Source organism: Elaeis guineensis, chromosome 9 (genome assembly GCF_000442705.2).
Source record: "Elaeis guineensis isolate ETL-2024a chromosome 9, EG11, whole genome shotgun sequence".
Classification (NCBI taxonomy): domain Eukaryota; kingdom Viridiplantae; phylum Streptophyta; class Magnoliopsida; order Arecales; family Arecaceae; genus Elaeis; species Elaeis guineensis.
This window is the reverse complement of record NC_026001.2, coordinates 1,235,611-1,255,098: the sequence shown is the minus strand read 5'-3', so window position 1 is coordinate 1,255,098 and position 19,488 is coordinate 1,235,611. Positions and strand designations below refer to the sequence as shown.

Genomic DNA, 19,488 nt, shown 5'->3' with positions numbered 1-19,488 from the left:
CCCATCTTCTATGAAAGTGAGGAAGGACTGGTTTACACCTGTTTCCAGATTTTGACTGCGAGTAGGCTTCAATTTTCTGTTACAAGATTTTGACTCGAGTAGTTTTCAATTTTCTCTGATGAATACAGAATACAGAGATAAGGAACCACCTTCTTTAGGAGGAGAGAGGCTAAACATGGATTTGAACTAGTTGATCAAGAACTAGCAAAACCTCGTACCCAGTCTTTTTCACTTCACAATCCTTTTCTGCCCAGTAATTTTCACTTCACAATCCTTTCACTATCTTCTACATTAACATACGATAAAACTTGCATCTTCCCCTTCCAATAGCTTCTGACGTTCGGGTTCCCACCAATGGAGCATGAAGTACTTGAGACAGCCTCGAGGTAAAAATAAAGAATAATTCGCCCGGCACATTGATTGCAACATTAGTTACATCAGCATGTTACCCAAACAAAATTTCCTGCATGCCTTAGCATTATAAAAAAATTAATAAGAAGAAGTCCTTTAACTCTTGGAAGTGCTTTGTAGAATGTTTGGCCATTGCACAAACTTGATGGACACTTCCTCCATGCGATTCTCTTCAGTGTGCGACTGTGAGACCTTAACTTGGATCTTTGGAAGGGTGAGTGAAGGATCCTGTTGAAAAGCAACTGGTTGTTTAATCATGCTTATACTCTGTTCTAATTTCTTTATTGCCTCGGCCTTCTCCCTGGCCATCTCACCATTCATCCTGTAAGATTTGCCAAAACGCATTTGCATGGATGATAGAAAAAGGGCTTGACAGAACAGATTCTGAGAGACAATAACAAATACTGAAAGCTTGAAAGAAAGCATATGGCAAGCTGAAGAATAGCATAATAAGAGAGCAACTGACCTCATCACATGGTGTATTGCCTCTCTTGTCACCCTGACTTTATCAATCTTCTTTATGGCCTTCAATGTGTTCCTAGTAACATTCCTGCCATGTCTCTCAGGCCTGTTTCTCTTCCTCTTGAATTCAAAGGTTGAGTCCTTGGGAAGAATACCATCAGAAATAGTCTCTGTGAGATGGACTTGTTATATCACTGATCACAAGTGATAAAGAAGTAAACATCTGCCACGTTTGTGTCATATCCTTTCCATGCAAGCGCCTGTATACCTTTATCCACCTAACCTTGCGAGTATTTCTTTCCATTTGAAGTTCTTATGGCACTTAGATCTGTAGAACCGGAAGATCTGAGGAAAAACACATCATTCTATAAGCATCACCGTGACAAAGAGATGCCCAAGGTGACCAATATTTGACTAAACATTAGATAAATCGCCAATAGCTGTAAACAACATGCAGCTAATAATACAAAACAAGCATAATAAACATTCAGTACTAATTACTTATACATCAACCGATCAAACTAATAAAATGGTTTTGCAGGTGAAATTTTAAGAACAGAAAATTTCCAACTTTAAGGCACTCCTTTAGCCGTGTAATGGTAGATTCCCAAAAGATGGTAGAACTTTACAGGGAAGTGACTAGCTCGTTGAGACCCCAATCAAGCCTGCTAATGCATCAAAAACTTCACAATATAACAATAATCATTGAAATACAAATACAATTCGTGGAATAAACAAAACTGGATTAAGTGAAGAAACATAAAGCATTTCTGATCAAGTTCTTTGAGAACAGGATTTGCTTTCTTGTAAATCAACAAATCAGATCTGTTTCTCTAATATAATATCAAATTCAGAAGCAACAGATGAGAACAATAGCAGATCAACATTCACTTTATAAGGGGAGCAAATAACAATAAAGTCAGATGCAAAGTTTCACAACATAAAAATTTGACTATATCATTCCACATCTACATACAGCGGAACGTAGTAGCGGAGATTTCTTACCCTGGCATCATTGTGAATAAACCTGGATAGACAGTGGAGAAGCAATACTAGCGCTTCTCTTACCTGGATCTTTGGAAGGGTGAGTGAAGGATCCTGTTGAAAAGCAACTGGTTGTTTAACCATGTTTAAACTCCGTTCTAATTTCTTTATTGCCTCGGCCTTCTCCTTCGTCATCTTAACATTCATCCTGTAAGATTTGCCAAAAAGCATTTGTATGGATGGTAGAAGACGGGCTCGACAGAACAGATTCTGAAAGACAATAACAAATACTGAAAGCTTTAAAGAAAGCATATGTCAGGCTGAAGAAATGCAGAATATAGCATAATAAGAGAGCAACCGACCTCATCGCATGGTGTATTGCCTCTCTTGTCACCCTTACTTTGTCGGTCTTCTTTATGGCCTTCAATTTGTTCTTAGTAACATTCCCGTCATATCTCTCAGACCTGTTTCTCTTCCTCTCAAATTCAAAAGTTGAGTCCTTTGGAAGAATACTACCAGAGATTGTCTGTGTGAGATGGACTCGTTATATCAGTGATCACAATTGATAAATAAGTAGACATCTGCAACAGTTGTGTCATATCCTTTCCATGCAAGCACCTGTATACCTTTATCCACTTAACCTTGCAAGGATTTATTTTCATTTTGAAGTTCTTATGGCACTTAAATCTATAGAGCCAGAAGGTCCGAGGAAAAACACATCGTTCACATCATTCTATAAGCATCACCATAACAAAGAGATGCCCAATGTGACCAATATTTGCCTAAACATTAGATAAATTGCCTATAGCTATAAACAACATGCAACTAATACAAAACAAGCATAATAAACATTCAGTGCTAACAACTTGCATATCCACAGGTCAAACTAAAAAAATGGTTTTGTAACCAAAAAAAAAAAAACAGTAATAAAATGGTTTTGCAGGTGAAATGGTAGATTCCTACAAAATAATAGAACTTGACAAGTAAGCGAGTAGCTCATTAAGACCCCAAACAAGGCCTGCTAATGCATCAAAAACTTCGCAATATGACAATAATTATTGCAATACGAATACAATTCCTGGAATAAACAAAACCGAATTAATTAAGGGAAGAACATAAAGCGTATCTGATCTAGTTCTTTGAGAACAGGATTTGCGTTCTTGCAAATCAACAAATCAGAGCTGTTTCTCTAGTATAATATCAAATTCAAAAGCAACAAATGAAAACAATTTCAGATCAACATTCACTTTGTAAGAAGAGCAAATAACACTAGAGTCAGATGCAAAGTTTTCACAACAGAAAAATTTGACTATATCATTCCACATCTACATACAACAGAACGTAGCAGGGGAAATTTCTTACCCTAGCATCATTGCAAATAAACTGAATACCATGGCCTGGATGGATAGTGGAGGAGGAAAACTAGCGCCTCTCTAACCTTTCTGTTACCAGCTCTGTAGACAGTTATGCTCTGCAAAAATTTTCATCATGGACCCAAGAGTTAAAGATAGAAAACAAAACCACTTTCAGCATCCAACGACATATTTTCTTACGCTTCTTTTTCCTTTCTTTGGTACAAATACAAGCTGATTGAGATTGACTGAAACTTTACAATATCTGGGGAAATCCTAATTCTGCTAATAGTCCTTTAGTGGTTGAAGTCTGCCCTCCCACCAACGAAGGTGTGCCCTTTACTATTCTGTTGCCTTGAATTTGCTTGCTTGAATAATTTCATTCATCTTTGCAGCCACAAGTGGAGAATTCTTATGTTACTTTCTAAACAACCTCATTTCTGAACTTGAGAAAAAGCTCTACGACTCACAATGAATCAAAAAATGTGTAGAGCATACTCATTCATTGTCAATTAAAATCATTCTTCTTGAGCCATAGTACGGCAGCTTTGACTTGATTAGCGAAGAATACTTGAGACACATTGATGGAAAAGTTTTGAAAGGCTAGGAAGACGGGCGCATAAGAAGATAAGAGGATAATTACGTCGAGACAAACTCTTCCAGTAGCTCATAGTTGATGGCAGGTGCCATTTCTCGTCACGTACCACTACCCAGCATGGGTCCTGATGGTTCCATCGAAGTCTTGGATAAGTAGTCCTCAATGCATGAAAACAAGCTACCCTGTCTGATTACATCATTTGGTTTAAATCTCATCACGTAAAAGACTCAGCAGCAGGCCTTGTAATCCATGGACCCTCTGTTCAATTTTTGAAAATAAGCCTGACAAGCATGGAGAAGATTCAAATATCTGGACTCGACTTGGTTGTGAGCTAGAACTAATATTCATCTCTTGATGTACATATTAACAGTATACGATCATCAATACCCAACAATATATCATGAAATATATGCACAACTTATCAAAATGTTCTGTATCCTAAAAAGACAGATATGTAGACATTGAACCGCTCCAGTGGAAGTCAGACATCCACGCACAGCTTTGCAATTCGATTCTCTGGACATCTTCACGTGAGTCGTGCCATGACAGTTCGCAATATTCATGGTCATACGTATACGACTCTTAACTTGGGTAAAGAACCGGAATAAAGAACTAGTAATTTTATCCGCTCTCAATCTCAACTTGAGTCAAACCAACAGAGAGTTTAGAAAGAAAAGAATTCTATAGACAGAGAATTACATTACATCGGAGTGAGACGAAAGAGAGGGAAGGGGGGAGGAGAATGGCTCGCTCGCACTCGAGCTAGGAGACCGGAATTGCGGTTCAGGGTTTAAGCTTCTGGGCTATGGCCCGCTGAAATAAAATAGAATTAAAGTCGCCGAGGGAATATTAAAAAATAATTTAAAAATTAAAAATAATTAAAAAAAAGCGGAGGCACAACGATCGAGAACCAATCCACAAGATGGTAGTCTAGATGAACGCGCGAGATTCATCCATTTACAGTAACGCAGATGAGCCAGCTTACACTAAACCCGTGACTCATCTAACAAAATTTTTGGATTCCACCAAGAGCTGAAAAGATTTTTTTAAAAAAGAAAAAGTCAACGAAAAAGAATAATAATTATGATTAGAAAATGTTTATCTCCTTTGTTTCATTTTCATCTTAAAAATCAGAACCGTTGGATAGATGGATCAGCTATCAGACACGATTCACGCTTACCCTCCCCGGCGCGCACCGCCGACGACACTCCGGCCGGAGAGCGAGGTGCTCTTGTCTCTATCTATCTCTCGCTCTTTGCCTACCTCACTTTTTAAACGAGTTGGAGAGCTCGATCGATCGAAAGGAGGCCGAGCTCAGATCCTTATACGGTCCCGGAGCGAGCCCTTCCGTCATCGACCCATCGACGCCGCCTCTCATCCTCATCCGGTTCCGCACCTGGTAAGCCCCGAACCCTGCCGCCCCGGCGAAGATAACGACACCGATCACTAGCAAAGCCGCCCTGGTCCTCTTCCCCGCGCTTGCTCCCTCTCGTTCTCCCCCGCCGGCGTTCCCCCTCACCTTAAAGTACCCCACCTTCCCCTCGTCCCCCTCCACCACCGTCCCGATCGGGTAATCCATTCCGTAGCAGTACCCCGTCGCGTTGTTGAAGACGGCGCCCCAGCAGCTGCAGTTCCGCTCGCAGGAATCCTCGCACTCCGCCAAAGATCCCACCTTTTGGAACCCCAGAAGCTCCTTGTTCGCCAAGTCGACGCCTTTCCTCCTCAAAACCCAGAAATCATCTCCTTCCGATGCGCAAAGATCGCCAGAACCCGCCGGAAGGCACCTGTCGGTGCTGTTATCCAGGCATTTGCAGCGGGGCTCCCCCGTGCTGCAGAGCTCGTAGGGCCCGCAAGTGCTGGGGAGGCCGCACGGCTCGGTGATGGCCGTGAAGTCCCGCACCCACGTCGAGCCATTCCAGTAGTACGCCCGGAGATTCCCGTCGGGCTCCAGGGTCAGGCGGCGGAGCCCGGAGATCCCTCTGCTGAACGTATCGAAGGGCAGCACGTCGACGGGGGCCTTCTCGTTTTGGTACATGCCGAGGAACCCGGCCGGTTCGACCCGGGCGTAGATCGACCCTTCGCCAGGGACGATCTGGGCCCTGGCTTCCATTGCCGTGTGCTTCCAGTACATCGGCGACGGGTCTTCGCCGACTTCCATATAAAGGGCGAAGTAATTCGAGCCCAGACGCATAGAATATCTCCGGTTCGTGGAGAGAAGTGCGGCCTTCGAGGTGAAGGTCTGGTTCTGGACCAGAGTATCCGATGGAAAATCGAAGCTTTGCCATAGAACATCGACGGGATCTCCGAGCTTTTGGATTTGAAGGTTGGAGGAGTCGAGGAGAACGAGTCGGTCCCCGCCGGCGGTCGGGGTCGACCAGATTACCCCTGTTTCCGGGTCGGAGAGGACTAGGGTGCCATTAAAGGAGAAGGAGGTGGACCTGGTCCAGAGTGCTGGGCGAGCCTGGTTGGCGCGCCAGACGGGCAGGGAGGAGGGGAGGTGGAGGACCGCGAGCTCGAGCTGGGTGGAGTTGAAGCGGAGGAAGCCCAGGGAGAAAACGCCGTTCGGGTCGGCGAGGAGAGGCTGGAACTCGGAGTAGGATGGGTCGTGGGTGGCCGAGAAGCCTCTCTCGATCTGTTTGGCCGGCAAGGTCGACGCCGCGTTTCCAACCCACGCTGATCCTGCGGCGATGGAGACCACCAAACAAAGTATGGATGGAAGCATCTCCTCTATTCTCATCATGACGGGAAGTCTTCCAAAAGACAAAGGAAAGAGCCGAGCAAAGTAGAAGAACAAGAAACCAGATTGGGGTGTTCAAGCCCTTTCTGGGGCTTGACATAAAATAATGAGACCCGTAAAGCTTTGAATCTTTGAGTGGCTCGACATATCTGTCTGGAGTACCTGGATGCACGGTTGTTGACAAGCGGTCCTTGGAACTAGCGGGTTCGGGTCGCGAAAGAATGATTCATCTTCTTTCTGTACATCACCCGTCCGATCGCTATCCGCACCGAACGTAAAGCACTCCGAACCGGCCATTCATCCATCTGCCCGGACCTCGAAGCAACCATCGCGCGAGCCAACGGTGCATTCGCACGAAGGAAGGTGAATCCTGCTTTCGCGCGAAAGGTATAACCTGTCCGTTGGCAGAAGAAACATCTTGTGTTCTAAACGACCCGCCAAACATTAGAATGACCAATCAACGCATGCTTGTGTAATGGGTGGTGAGTGGTGACCTGCTTCGGTTTGGAGAATCCCCTAATCACTTTGGTTTGTGTGTGCAGGTACAGAAGCACAAATTAACAGATGGAGCTGGTCGGTTTGCAATTTTTTCTATAAACTTACTGATGATTGGGACACAGCAGGCCTACCTGGTCACAAGACTTTGGCCATCCATTGAGTGCTTTAATAGTCAAAGACGACATGCCACAAGAAGCCAAATGGATTCTATCGATTTCTAATTTAATATGTGGCAACAATTTTATTGTAGGCATCCAGCAGCTTGCAAATGCTGTCTGCACTTGGAATGTTTCCCCTTTTTTTAATTTTTTTTCTGACTTTGTCGGCAAATGTGTCGGCAAATACATTTGCACGTTCTGCATGTAAATTTGTGGTTTCTTTTCCATGGCATCCTGATTCTTAGACATCACAATAGGACGAAAATGGAGCCCTATTGTAGCACCGCACCAAGCACTTTCTACCTATTGACGTATCCCGGGCTACAGATTGTGCCACTTTAGGCTTTCTTTGGTTGATGGGGCAGACTTAGAAGATTTATTTAGATAAATTTTAACTTGTTCGAATACGTTTAGCTTATTCAAATTGTTACTGCCAATCTCCTAATCATCTGTTCATCGAGAATGAGCATCTGCAAAATAAAATCCGTACTAATCAGAGTTATTTTCGACGGGATCCTCCGATGCTTAAGTCAGAAGAGGACTGAGAAACAGTAGAATGAGAACGGAGACAGAGCTCAGCGTATCAGGATTAGCTTATCGAAACTGTTGCCTTATTCTCTTTTTATAGAATAGATGATCGTAACCGTCGGATATGATCCCGCATTTAGCGGCGTAGAATCACAGGACGGTAATCTTGTAGTGGGTTATTAATCCTCATGGATTACGTCGCGATATCAGTGGAATAACCGCCTGTGATGGTTATGATATATTTGAATGAGTCAGCCGACTATGCGTCGGGGGTCGGTTGTCGGTTAGTAATTCTGAAATACCGACAGTCGAAGTAGTCTATTGTCTGTAGAGTCCGAACATCGACCGCTTACCGATCTGAATCGATAAAGGAAGTTCGATCGGTTGAAAGCAGTATCGGCCTGTTCAGTCGATATATAGTTGGTAGTCGTTTTCAGGGTCGTCCGTTTATTTGATGGGTCAGAGTCGGATGTCGGTTGGACTGTTCCGGAGATTGATCGGCAAATGGAGGCCAGTCGGTTTTCTCCAATAGTTGCCCCCCCACTTCTAAGTCCAAATGGTGAGTCATCACGTGCATAGCTACGTGGTCGGTTACTTTGGACAAAAGAAGTGTGTTGGGTATAAAATACCACCCAGCCGAAGTTCACGTCGGGAGTGACCCTCCAGGGATTCTACCGACGTCCGACCTTCGGCGACATCTTTTCGAACCTCCCCGACGACCGAGCCTCCGCAACGTTCCCAAGTTCTACCGACTGATAGACCCCTGCCAATGTCAACCGGATTCTCTGTGACAGACAGACTCCATCCAAGTTTCTACGGTGGTCGACCACCTTCTAGACTTCATCCGGGCTCCTACGGGAGCCGGACCTCTTCCCCGAACTCCGACTGCAGGTAGCCTTCATCCGGACTCCTACGGGAGCTGGACCTCTTCCCCGAACTCCGACTGTAGGTAGACTTCGTCCGGACTCTTACGGGAGCCGGACTTCTTCCCCGAATTTTGACTGCAGATAGACTTCATCCGGGCTCCCACGAGAGCCGGTCTTCTTCCCCGAACAGGTAGACTTCGTCCGAGCTCCTACGGGAGCCGGACTTCTGCCCTGAACTCCTGTCGCAGGTAGACCTCACCCGAACTCCTACAAGGATCGGACTCCGAGCTTCTACTGCAAGCGATCCACTCTGAGCTTCTGCTACAAACAATCTACTTCAAATTTCTACTACGAGCGGTCCGCGCCGGATTTTCACTGTAAGCCTTCACCCGAGCTTCCATTGTGGATGAATTCCTTCCAGATTTCTATCGCAGACAGGCTTCGACCGAGATTCCTCGACAAATGATCCCCGTCCGAGCTTCTACGGAGATCAAGCTCTGACCGAACTTCTGTAGCGGACAGATTCCGGGCGAACTCCTACGACACATGGAATCCAGCAGCTGGACCCCTCTTGCGGATGAACCTCTCCAGCACCATCCGGCATCCACTGCCGGCCGACCCTCTGCCGAATTCTGTGCGAAACCGAACTTCGTCTGCGAAAAGCCTCTGACCGAGCTCCTACAGAAAGTGGCCCTCGCCTGCAGTATTAACTCCAAGACACCCGATGGTAGAAGGTTCGCCAGCAACATCCGAGCTCCCCTCAGATGGATAGCTGCCTCTCTCCGCCAGATACCTCAACCGAGCTTCGGCCGACAGGCCTGGACTCCTCGGTAGGCCACGGTAATGGCTACGACATTGCTCCACTTCCAGCGGCCACAATAATGGCCACAACTCTGCTCCACTTCCAGCGGCCACAGTAATGGCCACGACTCTGCTCCACTTCCTGCGACAGATTCCGCGCGGCTCCACCACTCTCTGGCAAGTCGCGACAACGAACACTGATCCACTCTCCGCAACAGGCTCCGCGTGGTAGGCCACGGTGATAGCCACGACTCCACTTCACTACTCTTCATAACAAACTCCTCCTGGCCCCGAGCGGCCCACTACCGGGCGGTTACAAACGTCGCTGTCAGTCTGTTGCATCCTCCGCCTATAAAAAGGGGACTCCAGATACGTTATTCTCTAAGCTCTAATTTCTATCTCAAAATTTTGCTAAAATTTTCGTTCGAGCACTCCATTCTTGTTGAGACAGAGAACTGACTTGAGCGTCGGAGGGTCTTAGCGGAGCACCCCCAACTCTGGTTTAGACTTCCTTTGCAGGTCCCGGCGGCGATCGTGACTCCCTCGACTCCAGCTTCTCCGACGCCGGTGGATTTTTGCACCAACAGGATTGGCGCTAGAGGAAGGGTGGCTGTGTCTTCGCAGTACCTTTGTTTTTAAAGGAGCACTCAACGGGACCACCTCCGGTCATCTTCTCCGACATCCTCTTCTCCTCCCTCTACCGGATCTTCGCCCGATACCTCTCTGCAAAGCATCCACTCGGTGATCCATGGCCTCCGCGGCCAGATCTCAGGCTCCGGCCTCACCTCCAATCTCCCAGGCTCCTCCTCCTCCTCCGGTAGCGGCGATTGGCGCGGAGCAATTCTACCTACTGGTTCAGTAGGTCAAAGGCCTCACTGAAGCGGTACAGGCCATGCAGCAGCAGCAACAGCTGCAGGCGTCAGTACGACTGGAGAGAATGTCGTCGGAACTCCAAAATCTGGTAGTAGGACGGGCCACTTGGGCCAATCGCCTCATCTTTCCCGGAAAGATGAATCCGAGGGTGGAGAGCCCTCAGTCAAATCACGATTCCACTCCTGGAAGATCTCTACCTCCATTTTGCCAGAAAACCCTCGAGACCCGTAGTCGAGAGAATTTTCTGGATCGAAGGCTCCAGGAGATGAACCGTCGGATCGAAGAACTCCGCCACGCTCCCTCCGTTTATGGTGAAGATATTTGTACTGACCCTCCCTTCTCTCAAATGATCATGCAGGAACCGATCCCGCCAAACTTCAAGCTCCCTCAATTTGAAAGCTACGACGGGACTTCAGACCCAGTTGACCACCTGTAGGCCTTCCGGACAATGATGCTACTTCATGGCACGCCAGACGCCATCCTATGCCGAGCTTTTCCATCCACCTTGAAGGGAGCCGCCAGAAACTGGTACTCGACGCTGAAGTCGGGTACCATCTTTTCTTTTGATCAGATGAGCCATCAGTTTGCGGCTCATTTTGTTAGCAGTCGGCGTCCCCGGAGGGGTTCCGAGTCCCTCATCAACATCAAGCAGAGGGAGGGGGAGTCCATTCGGGCTTACGTCAACCGTTTCAATATCGCCGCGTTGGAGGTTCGAAACTTGGACCAATCGGTCGCGATGGCCACTCTGAAAGGCGGCCTTCAGAAGAACGACCTTCTATTCTCCCTGGAAAAGAAGTACCCCAGAGATTTTGCTGACTTGTTGGCTAGGGCCGAAGGGTACGCCCGAGCAGAAGAAGCCTTCAAGATGAAGGATGAGGAGACTGCGAGAGTGCGGCAGGCGGGAGACTCAAGTAAGCCCACAGTCGAAAAAGGGCCGAGAGAAGCTCGGCCACATTCTCGAACTCCTCCCGGGCACAAGCGCACCCAGACTCCTCCCCGAGCACGCAGACAGAGAAGCCCGGAGCGTCGGGTTCGGCGGGGCTCTCCCCCAGGAAGATTCTACAGCTATGCCCCCCTCAACGCATCGAAAACCCAAGTGCTGATGGAAGTCAGAGAGCAGCTCCCAAGGTCAGAAAGGATGCGCACACACCCCGGGAAGCGCAATCCTAACAAGTTCTGCCTCTACCATCGTGACCATGACCACGACACAGAGGAATGCATTCAACTTCGAGATGAGATCGAGGAGCTCATCAGACGAGGTCGGCTCGACAGGTTCATTCGACGCCGGCCTGAGGGTAGAGAAGATCGGCCAAGGGCCCTGCCGCAACCTGAGCCGTCGAGGAGGGAAGAGCAGCCCGGAGATCGGCCCCCGATTGGGATCATCAACTCCATCTCAGGAGGACCTTGATGGGGAGCAGACCTTCTACAGCCCTGAGGTTGGAAAAATCTGTAAATGTATTACGAACGACTTCGCTTTAAATCAAGATTCCTTTCAGATTTACACATCTTCCCCTTTTGGCACGGACTTGTAATGACAGGGGATAACCCCTTCAGACAATGAAAACAACACTTAATATGGGCGAAATCGAAGGCCCGATTATTTTTAGATCGGATGCGGGGAGAGGCCCTACAGCGCCCATATGCGCCCCCACAGCCATGTTAGGGACAGGAGGAGAACCTCGTCCTAACATGAGCAAGGTCGAAGGCCCGATTATTTTTAGACCGGATGGGGGGAGAGGCCCTGCAGCGCCCATGTGTGCCCCCACGGCCCTGTTAGGGACAGGAGGAGAACCTCGCCCTAACATGAGCAAAGTCGAAGGCCCGGTTATTTTTAGATCGGATGGAGGGAGAGGCCCTGCAGCGCCCATGTGCGCTCCCACAGCCCTGTTAGGGACAGGAGGAGAACCTCGCCCTAACATGAGCAAAGTCGAAGGTCCGATTATTTTTAGACCGGATGGGGAGAGAGGCCTTACAGCGCTCATATGTACCCCCACAGCCCTGTTAGGGATAGGAGGAGAACCTCGCCCTAACATGAGCAAGGTCGAAGGCCCGATTATTTTTAGATCGGATGGGGGGAGAGGCCCTGCAACGCCCATATGCACCCCCACAGCCCTGTTAGGGACAGGAGGAGAACCTCGCCCTAACATGAGCAAAGTCGAAGGCCCGGTTACTCTTAGACCGGATGGGGGAGAGGCCCTGCGACGTCCATATGTGCCCCCACAACCCTATTAAGAACAGAAGGGGAACCTCGTCCTAACCTGAGCTGAAACCGATTACATCGAAAATAGGGGAAGAACCTCGTCCTGACACCAACTAAGATCTGGTCATTCAAGACCAGATAAGAAAAAGAAAACTTTCTCAGTGGCCCCTCCGCGCTCCCGCGACCCGACTAAGAGCAGAGGAAAAACCCTCACTCGAGAAAAGAAAAGAAAAGAAAAGGGGGAGTGGGGTTAAAAAGGAAAGTAACGAATTGCATCAGCGACGAATGGAAGATAAATTATATCAAAGATACAGGAAACCTCATCTCAGCGAGGATTGAGGTTCTTATCAGAATCTTCGATCTCCAAGAGAGCTCTCAACACAGGCCAAGGATAAGACGGCACCCTCAGGGCGACGAGAAGCTCAGACCTCCGAGCTCGAACCCTGAAAGGAGGCGTCAAACCCGAGTGGCCCCGGACAAATCTACGGCCATAAACAAAAGGATGGGCCAATGTGACGGCAATCAGGTACCTCCAAACGGCATCGATATCGAGCAAGACAAAAGCCGAAAGGAGCTCGGCAAACGATAATTCAACACGTGAGTAAAAAAGGTAATGAAAAATTTCCTTCTCATGTCATTAATTAAGTATACATTACAGAGTCCTTGAGGTTGAAGAAGAAAGATGACAAGAAAAGCAAGCCGACGCGGCAACGATCAAGAACCTCCAGACGACATCGGCATCGAAAAAAAAAAAAACAACAACAAACAAACAAACGGCAAAAGAAGACACATAGAAGGATGAAAGGCAAAAAGAGCCCTAAGGGGGCCAGGCTTCCTCCGACTTCGAACTTTCGGCTTCGACCCTCATCAGGGAGTGCCTTAAGCTCTTGAGTTCTTCTTCCAATTCTTTCTCTCTCATTAGCATCTCCATATATCTCTGATGAAGCCGCTGGCTTTCGTTCTCCGCCTCTCGGCGTCTCTTTCTCAGGACCTCGGATTCTGCCTCCGCGTCTTTGACTGCCTGCTGCTCGTATACCAGCTGGATCTTCAACTGTTGCAGCTCGGCCTTCCCCTCCCCAAGGGCGACAGATAGCTCTTCTATGGTTCCTCTCAGGGATTGGAGTTTGTCGGAATCTCGAACAGGAGCGAACTGAGCTCCTTCAGCTAACTGCCTTTGAAGGCGGGCAACCTCGTCGGTCGCAATCCTGAGCTTCCCCCTATAGTCGTCCACCTGCTTGCACCAACCGGCTCGGTATGCATTATAGTTCACCTCGACATCCTGGAGCTGTTGCTGAAGGTCGGAGAACTTCTTCGACCATTCTTGGTCACGGTCGGCCCAAGTCGAAAGCCAGGACGAGCTTCCTTCCAACTGGCTAATCCTCTCCTGAGCAGCCAACAGCTCTGCTCTAAGAGAGCTGATTTTGGAAGCTTGAGCCCAAGATCGATCACTGGTGCGCTTCTTATGCTCCTCGAGCTCCTTCTCGAAGTTTGCCTTCCTCCGGCTGTACTCCATGATCCCCTTCACGTAGAGGTTCTGAAAGTAGGTGGCCTCCGCAGTGGCCTCAGAGTGGCTCTCTCTCAACCCGCAAAGTTCGTTCTCCATCTCCTTCGACCTTTTTGTTAAATGACGAACTCTCTTCTTCAGATGTTGGATCGTGGACTTCAGTGGAACCCCCTGTGGCAAGGGAAGTGCTTCGACAGGATGCTGCCATCGGGAGATAAAAGCGTCAAGGCGCGACTCATCGCAGAAAGAAAAAGAAAAGAGTAGAGAAACCCCCATAAGGAGAAACTCAATTTTAATGATTGAATGTTTCTTAAAGACAAAAGGGAGAAGAAAAATCGTAGTAAAAGAAAAATACAAAGTCAGAGGTCTCAGACCTCCGAAGTAGGAGTTGGGGAGCTTGGTGTTCTTGGAAGGAGGGCTGCGATGGCAGCGGCAGTAGGAGAGGGCCCGGCTTCGTCTTCAGACGCCTCATCCAAGAAGCTGAGGTCGAGCTCGAAAAATTTCTTGACCATCTTCTCTTGGCAGAGCTCGAACCCTTTGATGAATGCTTCTTGGCTGAACTTGACGTTCAGGTCCCTCATCTCCGTAGAGGCCTTGAATGCCTCCACTGCTAGGATCCTGACCTCCGAGATCAAACCAGAATCTGCTCCATCAAATTTGCGACCTCGACCTCCACCTTCCTCACCATCTCCTCCGAGGCCTGCTTTTCTTTCTCAAGGGCCTCTTGGAGGTTGGCTACCTCGACAGCCTTTTCTTTGAGGCGGGCGGCTTCGGCCCGGCGACCCTCCTCCGCTTGGATGGCATCCCTCCTCGCCCGGTTCGTTGCCTCGATATTGGCAAGGAGCTGGTGCCCGATCTGCAAGGGCGGTCAGGAGGTCAGAACAAAAGTTGAGAAGCTAATTAAGTAGAGGTGCGAGGGGAAGGAGGAAAGTGAATCTGTTTACCTCGAGGTAGGACCCTAGAGAGTCTCAAACCCGCTGCTCTGGGTCTGTGCGAACGATCCTCTGGATGACTTCAGGCAGGATGCAGCCGTCGACCAGTCGCTTTATCAGGTCCCTGTCATTAAAGAGATTCTCTCCCGGCTTTTCTTCAGAACCGTGGGACTCTTCGATGGTGGCTCGATGGCTACTCATCCTGTGGGCCACTATCTTCCTTCTCCTCCCCTCTCAACCCCTGGCACCTCCTCGAAGTGAGCCCCCGAAGTGGAAACCTCAGCGGGAGAACTCCTTGAAGAGGCCCGGAGAGCCGGAGGTTCGACGTCTGAAGGAATGTCGACCGCGAGAGCCGCCTGCGCAGGCATGGCCGAGCTCATTTCCTCCGTTCTGGCCTTCTTTGCTGACCCGAAGGCCGCAGTGCCTTTCCTTTTGTGGACCCTGAGGCCCCTGGCAAGCATCTGTGCTGCTTCGGCGTCCATTCCTGAAAAAAAAAAAAAAGAGATCAGCAACGGGATGAAAAAGGAAGAGGTGACGCACAACAAAAAAAAAGAGAAAAAGAGAAAGGGGAGAAGAAAAGGAGAAAAGAAGAAGAAGGGAAAGATAGAATACTTGCAGGATCCAGGGGACTCAAGTCGATGTTGACAGAAACTGCTCCTTCAGAAGGTTGGGAAGGGAAGGAGTCGGATAACTAAGAAGCTTCCGGATGGCCTGAAGGTCGTCCTCCCCCAGGCTAGGAGCCCGGCGGACAGAGTCCCTCAAGAAGCCCCAAGGGGGCAATCCCAGCTTTAAGGTCGGACATTGGACGTAGAGGTACTTCTCCTTCCAGTTATGGATAGAAAAGGGAGCACATTTCAGCAACCCCTTCTTATCAAACTGGGGGGAGAAGTACCACCAGTCATTCGCTGAGGGGTGACGCTTGAAGGTGTAAAAATACCTAAACAAAGAAAGAGATGGCTGAACTTCGACTACGTGGCAAAAGAAGAGGAACCCTATCAAAAACCTAAAGAAATTCGGCGCGACTGAAGCTAAAGAAATGTCTAGAAAATGGAAAAGAGCAACGACGAAGGGTGGAAGCGAAAATCGGAGCCCAGCACGGAAGGCCTCCTGGTACAGACAGAAGCGGCCAGGTGGGGGGGTGCTGGCCCGGTCGGCAGAACCGGAAAGCTCCAGCTCATACTCCGGAGGAACTCCATACTGAACCTTTATCAGTAAAAGTTCATCCGGAGTCAGAGAACAGGGAATGGCGCCCGACGCAAAAACCGGATGAGGTCCAACCCTAGGTGTGGGTTCGTCTACAATATGAGGGTTCTGGAGGATTGAGGCAGACGAGCTCCTGAAATCGCTAGAGGCAAAAGTGCCAGAAGATATTTCAAGCAAGAACCCTAAAAATCTCGAAGAGATCAGGCGAAATAAGAGCCAAAAGGCTCGTGGGGGACCTAACAAGAGGGATGCAACAGAAGAAAAATGGGGGAGAAGGGGCACCTAGATGGTAAGAGAAGGGACGAAAGTTTCGGGACTAACCTAAGTCACTCCGAAGGATGCAGAGGCACAAGGATAGGGATGACTCGAAGAACACCTAGGGCCAAAGCGGATGCCAAGGAAGGTCAGAGCTCTCAGAGAGAAGGCGGCCACCGACAAGACTCTCAGGCAAAATGAAACTCCTGGAGGCGGAAAGGTGGGTTTAAATAGATCCTGAGATCCGACGCTATAATGATCGCGGATCTCCCCAGGCCGACCCATGCTCGCCACGTGTCCCACTCGCCACAGCAGGCGGCTAAAAGCGGCTGACAGCTGACAAAGTCATACTGCGCCGTACTTGGGACAACACTCTAGCGAGAATTCTGAAAGGTCTCTTCGGATCGTCCCGATTTGAAAAGACTCCAGCACGCACGCGTTAAATGCCAAGATTTTCGAGGGCGGTCGTGTGCGGGATTCAAGGGAGCAACTTCGACTGTGAAAATTTTTCTGTACTTCCTCCATTCAAAACTCGAACTCTGAAGTAGGGGGACTGGTGTTGGGTATAAAATACCACCCAGCTGAAGTTTGCATCGGGAGTGACCCTCCAGGGATTCTACCGACGTTCGACCTTCGACGACATCTTTCCGAACCTCCCCGATGATCGAGCCTCTGCAACGTTCTCAAGTTCTGCCGACTGATAGACCCCTGCCAGTGTCAACCGGATTCTCCACGACGGACGGACTCCATCCATGTTTCTACGGTGGTCGACCACCTTCTAGACTTCATCCGAGCTCCTACGGGAGCCAGACCTCTTCCCCGAACTCTGACTGCAGGTAGCCTTCATCCGAACTCCTACGGGAGCCGGACCTCTTCCCCGAACTCCGGTTGCAGGTAGACTTCGTCTGGACTCCTACGGGAATCGGACTTCTTCTCTGAATTTTGACTACAGATAGACTTCATCCGGGCTCCTACGGGAGCCGGACCTCTTCCCCGAACTCCGACTGTAGGTAGCCTTCATCCAGACTCCTACGGGAGCCGGACCTCTTCCCCGAACTCCGGCTGCAGGTAGACTTCATCCGGGCTCCTACGGGAGCCGAACCTCTTCCCCGAACTCCGACTGCAGGTAGCTTTCATCCGGACTCCTACGAGAGCCGGACCTCTTCCCCGAACTTCGGCTGCAGGTAGACTTCGTCTGGACTCCTACGGGAGCCGGACTTCTTCCCCGAATTTTGACTGCAGATAGACTTCATCCGGACTCCCACGGGAGCCGATCTTCTTCCCCGAACAGGTAGACTTCGTCCGAGCTCCTACGGGAGCTGGACTTCCGTCCTGAACTCCTGTCGCAGGTAGACCTCACCCGAACTCCTACAAGGACCGGACTCCGAGCTTCTACTGCAAGCGATCCACTCGGAGCTTCTGCTACAAACGATCTACTTCAAATTTCAACTACGAGCGGTCCACACCGGATTCCCACAGTAAGCCTTCACCCGAGTTTCCATTGTGGATGAATTCCTTTCGGATTTCTATCACAGACAGGCTTCGACCGAGATTCCTCGATAAATGATCCCCGTCCGAGCTTCTACGGAGATCGAACTCCGACCGAACTTCTGTAGCGGACAGATTCCGGGCGAACTCCTACGACACATGGAATCTAGCAACTGGACCCCTCCTGTGGATGAACCTCTCCAGCGCCATCCGGTATCCACTGCCGACCGACCCTCTGTCGAATTCTGCGTGAAACCGAACTTCGTCTGCGGAAAGCCTCTGATCGAGCTCCTACAGAAAGTGGCCCTCGCCTGCAGTATTAACGTCCAAGGCATCCGACGGTAGAAGGTTCGCTAGCAACATCCGAGCTCTCCTCAGATGGATAGCTGCCTCTCTCCGCCAGATACCTCAACCGAGCTTCGACCGACAGACCTGGACTCCTCGGCGGGCCACAGTAATGGCCACGACTTTGCTCCACTTCCAGCGGCCACAGTAATGGCCACGACTCTGCTCCACTTCCAGCGGCCACAGTAATGGCCACGACTCTGCTCCACTTCCAGCGGCCACAGTAATGGCCACGACTCTGCTCCACTTCCTGCGACGGATTTCGCATGGCTCCACCACTCTCTGGCAAGTCGCGACAACGGATACTGATCCACTCCTCGCAACAGGCTCCGCGTGACAGGCCACGGTGATAGCCACGACTCCACTCCACTACTCTTCATAACAAACTCCTCCTAGCCCCGAGCGGCCCACTACCGGACGGTTACAAACGTCGCTGTCAGTCTGTTGCATCCTCCACCTATAAAAAGGAGACTTCAGATACATTATTCTCTAAGCTCTATTTTTTATCTCAAAACTCTGCTAAAATTTTCGTTCAAGCACTCCATTCTTGTTGAGGCAGAGAACTGACTTGAGCGTCGGAGGGTCTTGCCGGAGCACCCCCAACTCCGATTTAGACTTTCTTTACAGGTCTCGGTGGCGATCGTGACTCCCTCGACTCCAGCTTCTCCGACGTCGGTGGATTTTTGCACCAACAGAGTGGTTATCCATCATGTCGAGTCTCAATTTTGTCATCATATTCTCCGAAATACGGTCGATCATCCCCTTTGTCATCCTTGAACTGTCGTATCGGTAGAGAGATCTGGTGTCAGGCATCATTTGCGGAAGGTGAGCTGGCATCAGTCGTTATATCGAGAAGGTGAACCGGTGTTGCGCGATTCAACTCTGGCTTGTAGATTCCCGCCACGTGTCGGGATGTCATTGGGTCGGAGTTGTTCACATAGATGGAGGTGACGTGGTTCAATCTGGTACAAGTGCGTCGAACCATCGGGCCGATGATTGGCTCAAATGTTGTCATGCGTCGTCATCTGGCATGGCTTCGATTTGGCCACTTTCATTCGATCCGTCGGATATTCTTCTATATAAAAAGGCTCTGTCAGCCTGGTACTCATCCCTTATTTTGTTTTTTCTGGAAAGAGGGCTCTATTAGAGAGCAGCTTTTGAGCGAAAATTGCCTCTTGTCGCTTTCCTCAGTCCAGATTTTTTGAGTATTTTCAATGAGTGAGGTTGTCACAAGGGGTGGTCGGTCGTGAGTTCCGGTCGATGACTTCCTATCATACTCAAAGGTTTTTTCGT

General features: G+C 49.2%; 1 protein-coding gene across 5 annotated transcripts; it reads right to left on the bottom strand.

Moving 5' to 3' along the window:
• Positions 1-387: 387 nt before the first annotated feature.
• Positions 388-7,066, bottom strand: LOC105037190 (PAN domain-containing protein At5g03700). Of its 5 annotated transcripts, none has more exons than XM_073243387.1 (4): positions 2,220-7,066; positions 1,942-2,127; positions 878-1,218; positions 388-733 (listed from the first exon to the last, which is right to left on the bottom strand). In XM_073243387.1, the coding sequence occupies exon 1, from the start codon at positions 6,545-6,547 to the stop codon at positions 5,072-5,074; it is 1,476 nt and encodes a 491-aa protein (XP_073099488.1). In that variant the 5' UTR covers positions 6,548-7,066; the 3' UTR covers positions 388-733; positions 878-1,218; positions 1,942-2,127; positions 2,220-5,071. The 5 variants fall into 5 exon arrangements, with proteins under 5 accessions (XP_073099488.1, XP_073099489.1, XP_073099492.1 ...); XM_073243388.1 differs by having other exon boundaries at positions 878-2,127; positions 2,220-2,475; positions 3,220-7,066; XM_073243391.1 differs by having other exon boundaries at positions 878-2,127; positions 2,220-2,383; positions 3,220-7,066.
• Between the last annotated feature and the right edge of the window lie 12,422 nt (positions 7,067-19,488).